Source organism: Stylophora pistillata, chromosome 13 (assembly GCF_964205215.1).
Source record: "Stylophora pistillata chromosome 13, jaStyPist1.2, whole genome shotgun sequence".
NCBI lineage: Eukaryota > Metazoa > Cnidaria > Anthozoa > Scleractinia > Pocilloporidae > Stylophora > Stylophora pistillata.
Window position 1 is genome coordinate 24,561,648 of NC_142531.1, and position 15,358 is coordinate 24,577,005.

General features: G+C 40.2%; 1 protein-coding gene and 2 non-coding genes across 4 annotated transcripts; 1 reads left to right on the forward strand and 2 right to left on the reverse strand.

Annotated features, from left to right (window-relative positions):
- Positions 1 to 93: 93 nt before the first annotated feature.
- Positions 94 to 8,564, forward strand: LOC111338334 (uncharacterized). Of its 2 annotated transcripts, XM_022944805.2 has the most exons (10): positions 94 to 347; positions 672 to 830; positions 2,036 to 2,113; positions 2,421 to 2,648; positions 2,978 to 3,151; positions 3,694 to 3,864; positions 4,320 to 4,481; positions 4,950 to 5,108; positions 5,620 to 5,772; positions 7,385 to 8,564. In XM_022944805.2, the coding sequence occupies exons 2-10, from the start codon at positions 710 to 712 to the stop codon at positions 7,867 to 7,869; spliced, it is 1,731 nt and encodes a 576-aa protein (XP_022800540.2). In that variant the 5' UTR covers positions 94 to 347; positions 672 to 709; the 3' UTR covers positions 7,870 to 8,564. The 2 variants fall into 2 exon arrangements, with proteins under 2 accessions (XP_022800540.2, XP_022800541.2); XM_022944806.2 differs by lacking the exon at positions 2,036 to 2,113 and having other exon boundaries at positions 96 to 347.
- On the reverse strand, positions 1,837 to 1,909 carry Trnak-cuu (transfer RNA lysine (anticodon CUU)). Its single transcript has one exon. It is a non-coding gene; the product is annotated as a tRNA-Lys (tRNA).
- On the reverse strand, positions 4,107 to 4,179 carry Trnak-cuu (transfer RNA lysine (anticodon CUU)). Its single transcript has one exon. It is a non-coding gene; the product is annotated as a tRNA-Lys (tRNA).
- Positions 8,565 to 15,358: the final 6,794 nt, after the last annotated feature.

Consider the following 15,358-nt stretch of genomic DNA (forward strand, 5'->3'; position numbering starts at 1 on the left):
ATGATCGTTTCATAGTAAAGATTACCTTAGAAGACAGTCAGTCAATCCCTACGATAGTACATCAGTAACTGGCGAATTACTTTTCATTTCGGGCGTACTGCGCCTACTGAAGCTTACCAAATCCTGAATTTGACATTGCATTATTCACCAAACCTATTCGGGTCAGTGAATTGTGATGTCAGTTCAAAGAAATTCCACATCGTTACAGAGCGGTAAAGCTTTCGCTAAGTTTCTGCCGACCTTTCCCGTTTGAAAATATTACTTCTGTTTCTAATATTTTGTTTTAACGAGTCGCTAATTGGAGGAAAGGATGTGCGATTCAACACCTGTTTTGCCACCATAAAAAGGTAATGTGTACTTCAAAACAATCGACTGTACACTCTCCAGGTTAAATTTAGAAAGCTAGGAAAGATTAACTGCTGCGGTATTTTATTAACCAGATGAAACCTAAATTTAAATTGATCTCCCATTGCAAACATCGAGATTTTAACTTGGCTTCCGTGAAAGGATGACAAATTCTGCTTAGTTGTTAAAACCGCCATGCTGTCATTTCACCTGTTCGTGTTGTTTAAATATAGTGAATTAGTTTATCCCAGATTTAGATAAGTTTCATTTTGTAGATACCCCTGCCTTAAGGCGGAATTCACTTTGAATTATTTTTCTCTTGATAGATGGGGAATGCCTCTTTTTGGTAGCTTAGGAGCTGAAAATGCACAGGAAGAAAGCGGGGAAGTTTTTGTTTATTCCTGATAATTTGGTGGTTGTACTATTCTTAATTGCCCTTTTAAACATAGCTTCAACGGAGTTACACAAACCATTACCGGTCAAAGGTAAGCGGCACTGAATGTCTACCGAATTAATACAGATGTAATATAATACCATCAGTCTAAGTGAATTTCCATCATGAAACATTATCCCGGTGTCCTCAAGGAATTATTAAAGCTATTAAAAACAGTTTACGCGAGAAGGGGTGGAGACGAACATAGAATGAGGCGAAGAAAAAGATTTATGGCCAAAACTTTATAGCCAAAACAGGCAGCAGCAATTACTTCAGTAGAGAAATATGTAGAGTTAAGCGCTTCAGCACAACAAGGAAGTTAGTGAATGAGTTGGCATGTGATTGTAGGTGCAGGGCGTGCAGGGCGAGCAAGGCGTGCAGGGCGTGCGCAAGATTGGAAAGCCATCCTCAGTTGATCGAGAAACCTCTTACCACAAGTTTCGCTCAGTCGAAGGGCTAACGCTGGCTCGAAACGTCAGCTTTGAAACTTTTAAAGGTGGCCAGTTTATATCATCAACTCAGTTGATAAAATCAAAATTACCTCGTTACTTCCACCGACGTAGCACCACAGTTTATTTAGAAACTTACCCTCTTTATTCATACCTCTTACCACGACTCTGTTTAGTCTGATAACCCTTTCAATTCTTCACACTGTTTGCCTTACAACTCTCATGCCTTAAGATAGAGTTTGGTGTTAAATTTAAAGATATAGTCGGATATAAGAAATTTTTTTAATACTTATGCCTTTCTGTTTAAAATGTATTGATATAGTAGATCAGTTTCAGTTTCTGAGCAACTGCACACCTACTCCTCCCAGAAACCAACAACAGTCAGCTGATAACAACTGAAGGTTCATGTTAGGGGAGGGGTAAGTACACAGTTGCTCAGATACTGACATTGATCCGATGTTACAACGACAAATTAATTCTGGTCACTTTTTATCTAGGTTGAAATTTAAAAAATCTCTAGTGTACAGGTTCTAATCATTGGCTATTGACCAGCGTAGTTCGTAGCGCCTAAATAATATCCTCATTTCTTATAAAAAAAAAAGGAACACGCGCCCAACGTGGGGCTCGAACCCACGACCCTGAGATTAAGAGTCTCATGCTCTACCGACTGAGCTAGCCGGGCGATTGTTATCCACAAAGGTGGTGGTACTAAGTGTTAAGCAAGAAGCGTTAATGGACATTGCAGGGTTTGCCGAAATTAACACAATAGTGGGCGGTTGTGAAATAAACGGGGGTCTTTTAATTACAGGAAAAGCATCAGACTTGGACGCTATTATAGAGTCTCTCCTTCCTGAGGAAAAAAGTATAGTTAAGAGGCAAGGCAAGGGTATGTGTCTTAACTGAATTAGAAAACATTGCATTGGGTATTGAGTTCCTTGAGGGGGGGGGGGGGGGTTTACTGAAAACGTATTAAGCCACGCTGTCTTATTTCAGCTTTACATTCATTGGTCATGTGTTTCCCTGTCCCTGTTTTACCTCTTAATTAATGGCTAAATGAACTTTGGGAATTGCAAAAAGTGTCGCTAACAAAATAATCAATCCGCCTTTCCAATCGTTCACCTGTCCCTTGATCAGTAACAAGAGGAAAGTGGCAATCTGTACCTAATGCCCTTCGACAATGCCGAATTTTCTAGATGAAGGTGAGAGCGACAGTGAAGAAATAAACGAACTGAGCCGCCTTCAGGACCCGGGAAGTCAGGACCCGCAGGTTGGTGGTGCCATAAATGAAGGCGATGCAGGCAAGATCAAGCCTACCATAGACAACTCCATGGTTCCGAGTGATCAAAACCAGTCTGCCTCGGATACGTTGGCTAATATAAGTGAATTTCTCAAAAGCAAGGAAGGTGAAACCGCAGATCCAGGTGAGTAAATTCAATTCGTTTGCTACTGTTATTTCAACGTTACACTGATTCACGAGTTTGGGAGTCTTTGAGGGAAAAGATTTTGCCCATCAACCTCCAAGAGTGACCAGCAGGTTACTTCTCCGTACAATTTCAACCCAAAATCATACATTTAGTTCACAAGAATAAAGGAAATGATCAGCACCTATGAAAGCTCTCGATTGTGAAACAAATTTTCCTTGTCAGCACCTTAGGATGTATGGACAATAATGGAGAATATGCATACTGACATAAAGACTTAAAACACTAAGAACGGTTTCTCTTGTTTTCTCGGCTCTTTGTCATTTTAGTGGATGGCGACTTCACTCTATGGACCACGTGGTCGTCATGTCCTCACGCTTGTGGAAGAACTGCACTGAGGTCACGTGAGCGATATTGCACCAATCCAGCGCCTGCAAATGGCGGGAGAAACTGCGAAGGACCGCGTTTTCAACTTAAGCTTTGTAAACTCAAGCAGTGTGCAGGTATGATGGAAGCCAGGAGCCTATTACCCGGAGCTTCCCTCTTCCATACTGACCCTCTGAGTCAACCCTGTCCCGTATCTTTCTATTTTTAGAAGCACCTCCCACGGTGGTTTTCGCGGGTGTTTTTATAATAGCCAATCATAAGAGAGCTGTCGTCTCTATTGTGTTACGTCTCTATTGTGTCACTTGCAGGCCGCACGAAATTATATCAATAATGGCGGAAAGCGCAGAAAGATTAAAGAACCCCCGCAGATATCTCAGTTCTAAAAATGAAAAGATACGGGACAGGGTTGACTCAAGGGTACAACTGAGATGGCAGCTGCGGGTAATGGGTTCCTGTGGAAGCTTATCAATTTATTAACAACGGATGAATCCCAGGTTAAATTAAGAGACGCCTAAGCGCCAATTAAAACTAGCAGGCTTTCGTAACGCCCTTTTCCTAGACCGTAAGCTCTTCTCCTTTTCAATAGGAGGGTAAACACGAAAAGAATAGGATCATTTGATTTAATCTCTTCTATGTTTTCCCTCCTGGTGCAACTTAGTTGACGGTGGTTATTCGGAATGGTCGGATTGGACCTCTTGCTCACAGAAATGCGGTCAGGGAATGAAGAGACGACGGCGGTATTGTAACAACCCGAAACCGGCCAATGGGGGACAAAAATGTAAAGGGGCAAAAAAACAAGTTAAGCCTTGCTATGGTAAAAAATGCCAAGGTTCGTATTATAACTCTTTTTACACTCCTTTCAATCATACATAACAACTAAGATAACTTTTTTACTAAAATGATTCCAATGCAAATGTGGAAGAACCTGCAATAATCGATTATTTTTGGGTGGAAACGAAAAAAATTCTCTAGTATACAGGTTTTAATCATTGGATACTGATCAGCGCAATTCGTAGCGCCCTATTTGATATCCTTTTTCCATTTGTCAAAAAAAAAAATATGAAGAATACGCGCCCAACGTGGGGCTCGAACCCACGACCCTGAGATTAAGAGTCTCATGCTCTACCGACTGAGCTAGCCGGGCGATCGTTATTATGTTAGTATACCCAAAAGTGGTGATACTAAACTGGTATTTGTTGATCCTCGCCAAAGTTGAAAGTTATGGAGTTCGGAGACAAACGAAGTATACAAGTATATAACGATATTTTGTGCATCGCCTTTCAGATCAAGATTCCATCGTGGATATAGACCCCCAGACAGTGTGTGGTTACAATCCGTGTAGGGTGGCGAAATGTATATTGTTACCTTATGCTACATGCGTCAGTGACTTCAAATGTCGGCCGGTGTTCTTTGACTCTGAGGAGAGGAAAGTTTCGCAATGTACCGGTAAAATTTTGTTTATTTCTTTGTTTGAGTCCACGTCAGCTTTGTGATCTTACTCTGTGAAAAAAAAGATCCTTTCTGCGTGAGTTTGCTATATTGTGATGAGTGTTTAGATCAATAACACGACACTTAGAACTGTAATTTAATCTTTACTCCCTAACATCAGTATGCATATTCTCCATACTTTTCTCTATACATTTTCTGAGGTGCTGGCGGGGAGAATTTGTTTAGTAATCAAGCTAAGAGCTTTTTTAGTTGGTGATCATTTCCTTTATTTTTGTGACCCGAATGCGTGATTCGGAGATGATGTTGTAATGAGAAATAACATACCATTCACCCTTTGTGTTTTAAAGGATAAACCACAATCCAAGTTGAAATTTGTAGTTGAAGATACGCATTCACAGTCTATACTGAGATATTGATGACAATGATGTAGAAGTCAGGTAAATGCATTTGCTGTGTCTTTCACAGGGGATAACTTGTACTTAAACGTAGACCCCCAGGCCGTGTGTCGTTTCAATCCGTGCAAATACACAACGTGTCTTCAAGGTGCGGCTGCTAAGTGCGTTGTGAACACAAGATGCCATCCAGTTTTCCTTGACGCCTTTGGAAAGACCATCAAATGCAAAGGTAGGGTGGTATTTCAAGCAAGTGTCTGCTCTTTAGTACAAGATAATTGTTTCCATTACGGAAGTCGCAATTCCCAAATGCAATAATCATGATTGCATAGTCTAATTTTGGAAACGATGGTCTCTGATTTACCACAGCCGTTGAAAGTGAAGCATATTCAAACTTTTTCAATTCGTAAATATAAAAGAATTAAAAACATTCGTAACAAAATAAAGAAAAAAGCGCCCAACGCGGGGCTCGATTCCACGACCCTGAGATTAAGAGTCTCATGCTCTACCGACTGAGCTTGGCGGGCTCACACGGCAAAAGGTTGGAAAATTTAAAATTACTTTTTTGATGTTATTCTTTAGCTGTCAAATTTAATTTGGTTTCTGTGACGAGTTTCACCGAGTGATAGCTCAATCTCAACTTAAAAGAATTGGGAAAACGGTGGGTCCTAGAGTCAAATAAGTCCAACTTGATCGGTAAAGTAACGCCGATACTTCCATAATGTACGGGTGTTTACCAACAGGGGTTTTCAAGGTTCCAGCCAGGTACATTTGTGGATATGACCCCTGTAGTGGAGCTGTTTGTAAGGCGGATCCCACGGCACGCTGTTTGGTGGAGCACACGTGTAAAGCAATGTTCGTCAACTCGTACAATCAACGGAAAGAGGGTTGCAAAGGTCAGTAAATACACCTGTAGTAAATTCCTTTCTAAAGGACTCAAGGAAGTTTGGCTAAGGAGTCTAATAACATTAGCAGGAAAAGTGAAACCTACTGTTTTGGCGGAACATACCTTCTAATCGTAGCTGCGTCTTACAAAATTTTTAACTATTTTCCGCCACTGTTTTGTAATATGGGTGGTGTTTTTTAGAGAGTATCTTCATGTAGGAGTTAAGAAGACATTAAGCGCAGTTAATATATATGTGGTCGCAGTGATAGTAATTTACCTTTCAAAACAAGGCAAGGTTGTGCTCTTATAAGATTTTTTAACTATATATCAAGACTTCAACCAGTTTTAGGATGAGACAGTGGAGATTATTTTGTTTGTGACCATGAACAACTTTTTCTGGCCAATTTTTTTTTTTTTTTAACAACTTTATTGACCATTACACATATTACATACAGCAAATTAGACGACCTAAAAGAAATGGGATATATGTACAAAGTGATTTAAAGTGATAAGGAGGAAAGGTCAAAAGGGCTGGTGCGAACGTGACACGAGGACCCATGCGAGGCACCGCCCATGGTACAAATAATGATCTAAAACACGATCAATCAAAGAACGGTTAAAAACTAGGGATGGCAGGGGCAGGAACGTGCAATTGACCAGGTACAAGGATAGAATATGTCAAAGTAGTTGTGCAAGAGTTGAAACATGTGCTCGGTAACAAAATTACGGAAGGAAGCAGTAGTTGAAAAACTGGTAGGGGGTGAAAATTACAGATATAGTTCCAGAGCCTAACAATACGATTAGAGTAAAAGGCCTGAAAAGTGCTAGTTGTACATACAGGAGTTTTAAGGTTAAAACAATTACTTAGTCTGGTTCGGCCGTGAGAAACAGGAAAGACAAAATCATAAATATTAAAATCAGTAAAACCATTCCGACATTTGTAAAAAAAAAAACAAGATCTTTGAGTTCGCGGTCAAATGTTAGAGGAAGAAGTTTCAAAGTTAAAAGTCTGTCTCTGTATGACATCACGCCTACACGTTGTTTGAGGATCCACCTTGTGGCCCTCCTTTGAACCCTTTCAATTTTAGTTTTTGATACAATCTGGTGCGGGGACCAGACTTGGGTCGCGTAGGATAGCTGAGACTTCACAAGTGCAATATAAAGTGAGCGTCTTGCAGAGACGTCATTTAATAATAGGTACGTGCGTTTTAGAAGTCCAAGTAATTTGTTGGCCTTAGGAGTAATGGCATGGATGAGTGTGTTCCAGGTGAGAGAGTTGGTGATGTTAACTCCAACATCTCTTTCCGTGGTCACACGCTCGAGCTCTAAATTATCAAGCTTGTAGATGAAGTCTAGCGGGCTCTTTTTTCGAGTGATGGTTAGCGCCTTGCATTTAGAAGCATCAAACCGGATATTGTTGTGCCGAGTCCACGTGTTCATGTTGGTCAAGGTTTTCTGCATAGACAAGCAGTCATCGATGGTATTGATGTTGCGATATATTTTGGTTTCGTCGGCAAAAAGGGAGGTGAGGATTTAAGTTGAAAGCCGCCGAAAAACACCATAATAAAAAAAAAAAACTTCAACCAACAAAACAAAATAGTATTTTTTTTTTTCATCTTTAGCTCGACACCATATTGCGAAGGAAGAAGACGAAGAAGAGGAGCAGGTGAACGATGACGAAAACAATGACGATGATGATGGGTCCCGGATCAGCAAGCTGATGAGTTCGAAACTTGGTATCGGCGTCAGAAAAGATAATAATGATGATGACGAGGATGATGAAGATGGGATAAGCTTGACTAAATTGATAGGTTCAAAGATGAGGGTCAGAAAAAAAGAAAATGACGATGACGATGGAATCCGTATCAGTAAACTGATAAACTCTAAGCTTAGCGTCGGCGATAAAGATGATAACGATGATGATAAAGTTGAAGCTAGTGAACAAGAAACAGCAGAGGAAAGTGAGACTGATGTCAGAAGTAAACTTCCGTCGAGATTTAAGCGTCCAACGCGAAAGGATTTTGAGAAGCACAAGAAAAACAGGTTTAAGGATAGACAATCAAATCGTAGTAAATCTCACCATAAACGCTGGCTAGGCAATGCATGATAATTAGATCAGATTTGTACTTAGTTTTAATAATTTGAGTGGCGATTTGTAAATTGCGATTTTGGTTTGCACGACGTATACAAAGTGCCAGTGTCGGTGATGTTACGATGCGCAGTCTTTTTAACCCTTCAGTTGAAATTCACCAGTTATTGACCCACAACCGATCCTCTTTTTGAGTCAACTGGACGATGTCGACAAATTATCAACATGGAAGGAATCGCTCATAACATGATCTGGGAACTAACCCACAAAAAAATTACTGCGAATGAGGGGCTAGTTGGGAAAAAGATTCAACAGATATAAGAATTAAACGGGAAAAAAAAAAGGAGCCGTTTTCATTTGATGATTTAAGTGTATTATTTTAGTCTTTTATATTATCAATATTGTCAACCATGAAAAGTCTTTCCTCGTCTCTCTTAAAACATTTTCACCAGCGAAGCTCTGGTTAAAAACTGCACAAGATTGTCAAGTTTTACAGGCAGTCAAGGTGTTTTAGACTGATGATTATGCTGAAAGCAAAATCAATCTCTCCATTTTAGTGTTTACTTCGTATTCTTCGCAAATTGAATTGATGAATGACTTGCAGTTTGCAGATCAAAACAAAGTGTTAGTAGACTTAGAAGACCTCTACATTGTATCTTAGTAAATCTTATTGAAAAGAAATATTTGTTAATAAAGAGTTAAGTTATTGATCACCTTTGAAATGAGTTTGTTTCTGATTCACTTCTTTGGTTGGAGTTAACTTTAGAACCCGGTCGTTCGAAAGGTGATTATTGCTAAGCCCCGGGGGGGGGGGGGTAAATAGCTTAACTTTACTCTTTTTATCGCCCCTGTACATAAGCGCATTTTGTGCTAAAGTCTTGTGACGATCTAATAAAGTCTAAGGCATACCTGAACTTGCAGGAAAAAGCTCCTCAAAGCTTTAAAACTAAATAACCAAATTTTCTCTTATCCAGTGCTACAACGCTTTATGGATGCTTGAGATTATTTACTTAGAGTCCCTATTCATTTACAAATCACGTGGTTTACGTCATATCAGAAGTATTCGGCCCACGCCCTGTAATATGTGCTTATTGTAAGATTATGGACAGATTGCCAGAGGTGTAACACTGAAGTTGAAATCTAACGCTAAGTAAAGAACTGACCTTAGCGAGTTGCACAAAACAATATCGTTAAATTAAGTAAGGCATTTTTGTGAATTTTCATAAGTGGATTTTAAGGACTTGCCAAGCAGGTGACTCAAAGCAATGTAACGCATGGCTGTGCCTCATTGACTAAAACATCTCCATACCATTGTCCAAGATGTGTGGGGTTGGTTTCGTTCATGTGGGCTCATTGAGGCGACTGGTTTTTGTCACTTGCCCTGACATCCATAGAATCTTAAGGATTTGGAAGTCGCCCAAGCGTAGTATGAAAAATATCCAGTTCTACTACACAGACACGAAGAAGATGAACCACAAAGATGAGAGGAAAGATAGAGGCGAGTGTATGGTTGTATTTAATGACACTGCTGCACGCAAGAATGACTTTTTGTGGAAAGGAGCGCATTTCAGAAGCCGATGGCAAACGTGAAGGTAATTTCTGTATCATGGGGTACATAGCAAAAGTCGTGCATTTGATACGTCTGAACTGACTTACAAGTAAAGTAACAAATGTACCACAGGGTGGTTTGTTATGGCTCGTTCATCTAAGATCAAGTAAAAAAAAAAAAAACAGAAACAAAACAAATAATTATTGGAGATGGGTTCAATTAGTTCCGGTTTTGAAAGTCAGTTTGTGAGAGTGCAGATTCAAGCAGGCGTTTTACAAAAGTTTCGCCACAACTCGTCACGCAAAACTGACTTTTACTATGTAATATGCTATGTTAACTGACATCTCGCTATTCATACGTACTGTAATACACATGAGATCCTTTTCAGCTTTTGTCTCGATATCAGAGACACAACTGACATTCTTTCACCAAGTTGTTAGCCTAACAACCTGTTTTCTCCCATATTCAGCTGGACGACAAATGACTGACAGGGCAATAAAATTAACTGATGTAACCTCGTGCCATACTTCAGTCAAGCGTTAACTTCGACTGGAATGTCGATTAATTCTCATAACTTTTCGCATTTGTTAAAACATTTGACATGCAGATACAAAAGGTTTTTGAATATCTGTGACATGCAAATCCAGGCAATCAATAAAGTTGAGATTTAGTTTTTTTTCGTGTGCTAACACTGACATTCCTTATTTCAATCTCAACAGAAAATATTTCCTCAGGTAAATTTAATGGACGAAGGGTTTTAGTCGCTCGCTTACCAAAGGCAGCTTTGAGGGAAAAACATATCCAGTTGCGAGCTACTGCAGATGAGAAAGTCGAAGAGATTGATGAAGCTGTGGTGCGACCATCAATACCCGCCAAATCAGTGGCTGACTCGCTCGTTGAAATTGTCGAGGAAAAAATTCCCAGTAAACTTCGAAAAGACAATTTTAGTGAACTTCCTTTGGTAAAAAAGAATTATACTCTGTCTTTGGCAACGTCCAAATCTCTTACTCCCAAAGTGGTTGTTTTGCAGAGTTCTCCTGGAAAAGCGCAGGTGGAAAAGATACAAAAGTTTACAAAGGCTGATACATCTTCCGGTAAGTCCAGGATTGTTTCGCGTGTTTCCATTCCTGGGAAACACAGACCGTTTAACAGTTCTCTTCTTGCCTGGCCCAACTGGAAACCCCTTTACGGAAATCAACTTCAGACATCTGCCTTGCCGAGGCAAAGAAGCGATGGAGGGAACGTTGCAACGAACGAGGCAAATTTGATGGATAGGGCAAGGAATATAATTAACAAAGATGATCGCGTCGAAATTTTACATAAGCCTATTACAAGCAAGATTTTGAATAAGACTTCGAGCCTAATTCGAACGCTTTCCCCAAGAAGAGGAGTTAATCAGAGCATGCCTAAAGGTCTTCCACTTAATAATGTTCTGCCTACTGACTCTACCGAAGACCCCTCCTTTAAAAAGACAACTACTGACAGTGAGGACGTCTCTGTTATCAAGGGAAGACCTAAGAGTGTTTCTCAAACATCACAATCATTTAGCGTCAAAAATGTCTTGCCCTTTACAGAAAAGGTGAAAAATATTCAAGAGGAGCCTGAGGTTTTTGATGGCTTAACTCATAAAAATACTAATATGCAAACTAAAACAGGGTATTTGCCCACGAAAGACAGTCAGGCAAGTAAAGCTCGCAATGCCAGCCTAAGAATCTTACCCTCACAAGCGAAAAACGATACGTTGTACCGAAATCTTCTTAGGGGAGGCAAATCTACACACGTTAATTTTAGAAGCAAGACTCATTACAACCATCATACAAAGTTAGAAGTAGCACTTTCTAATACTGTTTGGGCGAATGTCAAGAGTAACACACGTTTACACTTAAAAAGTGGAACTGGCGTTGATTTGCCTAAAATCAAACCGAGGGACAGATTTCTGGTAGCTGGTCAGGATTTCACACATGATGAGCATGTCTGGTGGCCGATCAACGTCCACCACGGGAGAAATGATTCCACCCTCAGAAACATGAAATTGAAGGGAAATTTTACTTTTCCTTTAAATTCTGCGGCCAAAAAACATTTTGAAGATTTAATCAAGTTTTTTAACAGCTTCAATTCGTCCTCCAACAAAAATTCTACTGCACATTTGAGACTTCAGCCAAGATTAGGCAAGAATTTCACTAGTGAGGCTAAAGTCAAAATGAGACATCGTATTATGAAAGAGAGCTTGCACAAAATATTGAAATTTATTCACCAAAGGAAAAAGCCGCGCCCAAATGAGGGGTTTAAGGTGGAGGAACCTCATTTGAAACACAGCGTTCTGTTGGAAAATGAGACACAACTGTTGAAAAAAGGGTGGAACAAAATTATCAAGAGCAAGGGGTTTGGTTTCGTCAAAGGCTCACCTTTGATAAACAATCACCTCAGATCGAATCATACAGAGTCATGGTCGACGAACAATGGCTTAGGGATAAGTGCGGAAAATACCTATGATAAAATCCTACTGCAAATCATGCAAAATGTGAGCCAAAAAGAGCTTTTGAAACTAGAAGGAGACATCATTAATGCATTGAGCTTTGTCAGGTCTTGGAGTTTGTCACAACCAAACAAAACCGAAATACCGCAGCAACAGTATGGCAACAGTTTCCAACAAACCCACCCCAGTGTAAAGCATCAACAGAGGGTTCACAGTGAAAGTTACAAACAAGAACACCATAAACAAGAGGAACCAACTACTGAACAAAACTTGCAGCAACAACACTTACCGAAACGTTTGGAAAATACACTCGAACAAACACAGCTCCAGATTATGAGAAATGCAAGCCGGAAGGAACTTTTAAAACTGGAAAATGACATCATTAATGCATTGAGTCACGCAAGGTTAATAAATGTCACACAACCGAATGAAACACAGAGCCTCAGAAAACTTAATCATAGCAGTGTGACGGATAGAGACGAATTAGTTAAACAAGATTTCCATTTTAAGGAGGGGGAAAAACATAAACACTACCAAAAATTCCAAAAACATCAAAAAACTATTAAACAACTGCCTCGCAAACTTCAATTTGGAGTGCATCAAACTCAAACAACCACAGCCTCAGAGCATCACCAGGAAGATCAGTTTCTGCATAAACATTTGCAAGAAACCAAACATCCTACGAACAACTACAAGAACAAACCTATGTCTATGGGTGCGAGAACTAGAGGTGAAAACTGCACGTCAAAAGTTCTCCAAAAAACTATCAATAAACATGTTGGCAATAAATGTTCTCACAGGAATGTCTCCAGCCATTCGAGCTCGAAGGAGGATTTCTTTCCACACTCCCGCGACACTGCAGAAAAAAACACTGCTGCAGTTAACAAAACTGACCTTCCTTTCAAAACAAGGCCCAACTCGGTTATTTTACCGCAAGCCATCATGACCAAACATAGCTCCTCCAGGAAAATTTCCGAAACAAAGGCTTTGCATTTTGGGATTGGAGACAAAGCCTATCATAAAAGACCTAGTTTCGAAGAGGTTGAGGTCAAAGACGGAACCAGAAATGTGCTGGTACATTTTGATAAAGATTCTCCTCAGAACATGGATATTGAATCAATTGCAGAGGGAAAGTTGGGCTCAGGTATCCTAGAGATGACTGAATTTGTGGATCAAGGTAAGTCGTGGTAATAAAAAATATTTCAAAATAATAGAATTTAAGCACCCGGCCGGGTTGTTCAAAGCTGGGTCACGATAACCCAGGATCGGTGTGAAATCTGATTTCAGTTCTGAAAGCTTTAACAAAAAATTAGGATAATTCTTTCTTACCGCTCAAGTGGTGTTCATTACTACGAAGACCGCTTTCCTATTCATAATTCTTTTTGTCTACAACTTGATTGTTGGACTTTCTAAATAGAATAGAGAAAAATTATCTCCAAAAGTAATAAAGAAACCCGGATTAACCTTGGGTTGGCGCTGATAGGCCTTCGAACAACTGGGCACCTCAGCTGCCGCGGGGGTCCGCATTGAAATTGTGTTACATGTCACGCTCTCCACTTGATAAGCTTGGTCATAAGCGATTCCGGTATTATCACGTGTTGTGAAAGGTTAGGGACCGGTCATTTTCTACTACCTGGGGGTGAGAGGGGGGGGGGTGTGGAAAATTTTTGGGGATCAGTCAACAGAGTATAAAGGAGAAACTATAGAAAATTGACCGCCAAAGAGGAGGGGGGGAGGTCATAAGAATATAACAGGGCCTTATGGAGGGGATGAGGAAAATTTGACCCAAACAAAATCTTTCAACCCCTCCCCCCTCCCACCCAGGCGATAAAAAATGACCTGCTCCCGATGGAAAGCCGCTAGGCTGTCACTGAAATTGCGTTACATTACATTCTCTACTGGAGAAGCTTGGTCACTTGTTATTCCACTTGTAACAAGAGTTAAGTTATCAAAGGTTGGGAAATCCGGTCAACTATAACCAGCCATATTTACGCGTTAGTTTATTCCGTGTATTTGCAACGTTTTAAACAGCTCCCGATAAAGTGGAGAATCTCGTGACACAGTGGTCTGCTTGGAGTCCTTGCACACAGTCTTGTGGAAATCTGGCCACAAGAAAAAGAGTTCAATATGAGTGCTCATCCAATGCAAAGGTAATTAGAGACTGCGCTGTCAGCGGTGAACAACAGGAGACATGCGTTCTTAAGCCTTGCTCTGGTAGGTGTCTAATAAGTCCACAAAAGCTTAAGTTTTGATCACCTTTCATTTGTTGACCGTGACTTGAAAAAGTATAGGTTACGAGTACTTAACTTTTTCACAGTGTAGCTTTTTGAGACGCGAGTTCATTTCTTCGGAAGCTTTCATGAAGCCACCACCAAAATGCTTTGAAGGCTATCTATCATCTAAGTTTTCTAGGTCAGTTAAAAATAAATATGATTGGAAGCGATATAACTCAGATAAGGGAGACTACACTACACAAAGCTTTCTTGTTTAAAATTTCTTTCTCTTTAGCCATCGTAGCTTGATAAGAAATAGCACACAAACTGTAGTTACAAACATGACAGTAAAACGCATGTTGGCGGGAAAACAAGATTAGTAAACTTTACTTGACGTTTCGTATGTTTCGACATACATCTTCAGAAGTGACAGTCGATAATACACGTGGCGACTAAGTTTAAATTTAAGATACGTAACTAATTAACAAAACAACGAACAAAAGTTGAGAAGAAAAAAAAATTGCAAATCTAAAGATGCAAACTAAGGCCCTGTTTACAAGCAGTTAGAGTAACCCTAGTGCAAGGGTTACCCTGGCAGGAGGGTTACCCTAACACTCCCACATTTCTTCTTTTTTCATCGACGTGTTTACAAGGCAGCTAGGGTTACCCTAGCACTAGGGTAACCCTAGCTGAGCGCTAGGGTAACCCTAGCTGCCTTGTAAACGCTCTGGTGGGGATAACTCGCCTACCCGGGACAACTTTTTAATTGTTTCCAGACCCTTTGAACATTGATAACAATGCGTGCGGTTACCAAGCATAGGTAAGTTATCCCGGGTGGTAGGGTAACCCTACCTGTGAAATTTTGCTTGTAAACCCGGGCTATCTTTGACCCGCCTACTAGGGTAACCCTAGCACAAGGGTTACCCTCCTTGCTTGTAAACAGGGCCTAATACAGATAAAGCTTATCACTGCTGACATTATCGTTTAGAGTAGGTTTAAGTTCTTGAATTAATAGAGTCTCCTTTATCTTGCATAATATCTCAAAGTGGTCCCATTTCATGTTGTGAACAGTTGACGTGACGTGGTTTGCGATAGTAGATGTATGATAGGCACTTTTTTGACTGACTTACGAAAATGGGACATTTTCTACGTACCAACGCACAAAACAGGAAGATCGCTCGTCATCTGCTGAACCAATGTAGCACCTTTCTCATTTTAAACCATGAGCAATCCCTTCTCTTTTGTCCCCTTTTCAAAAAAAAGTTGCTC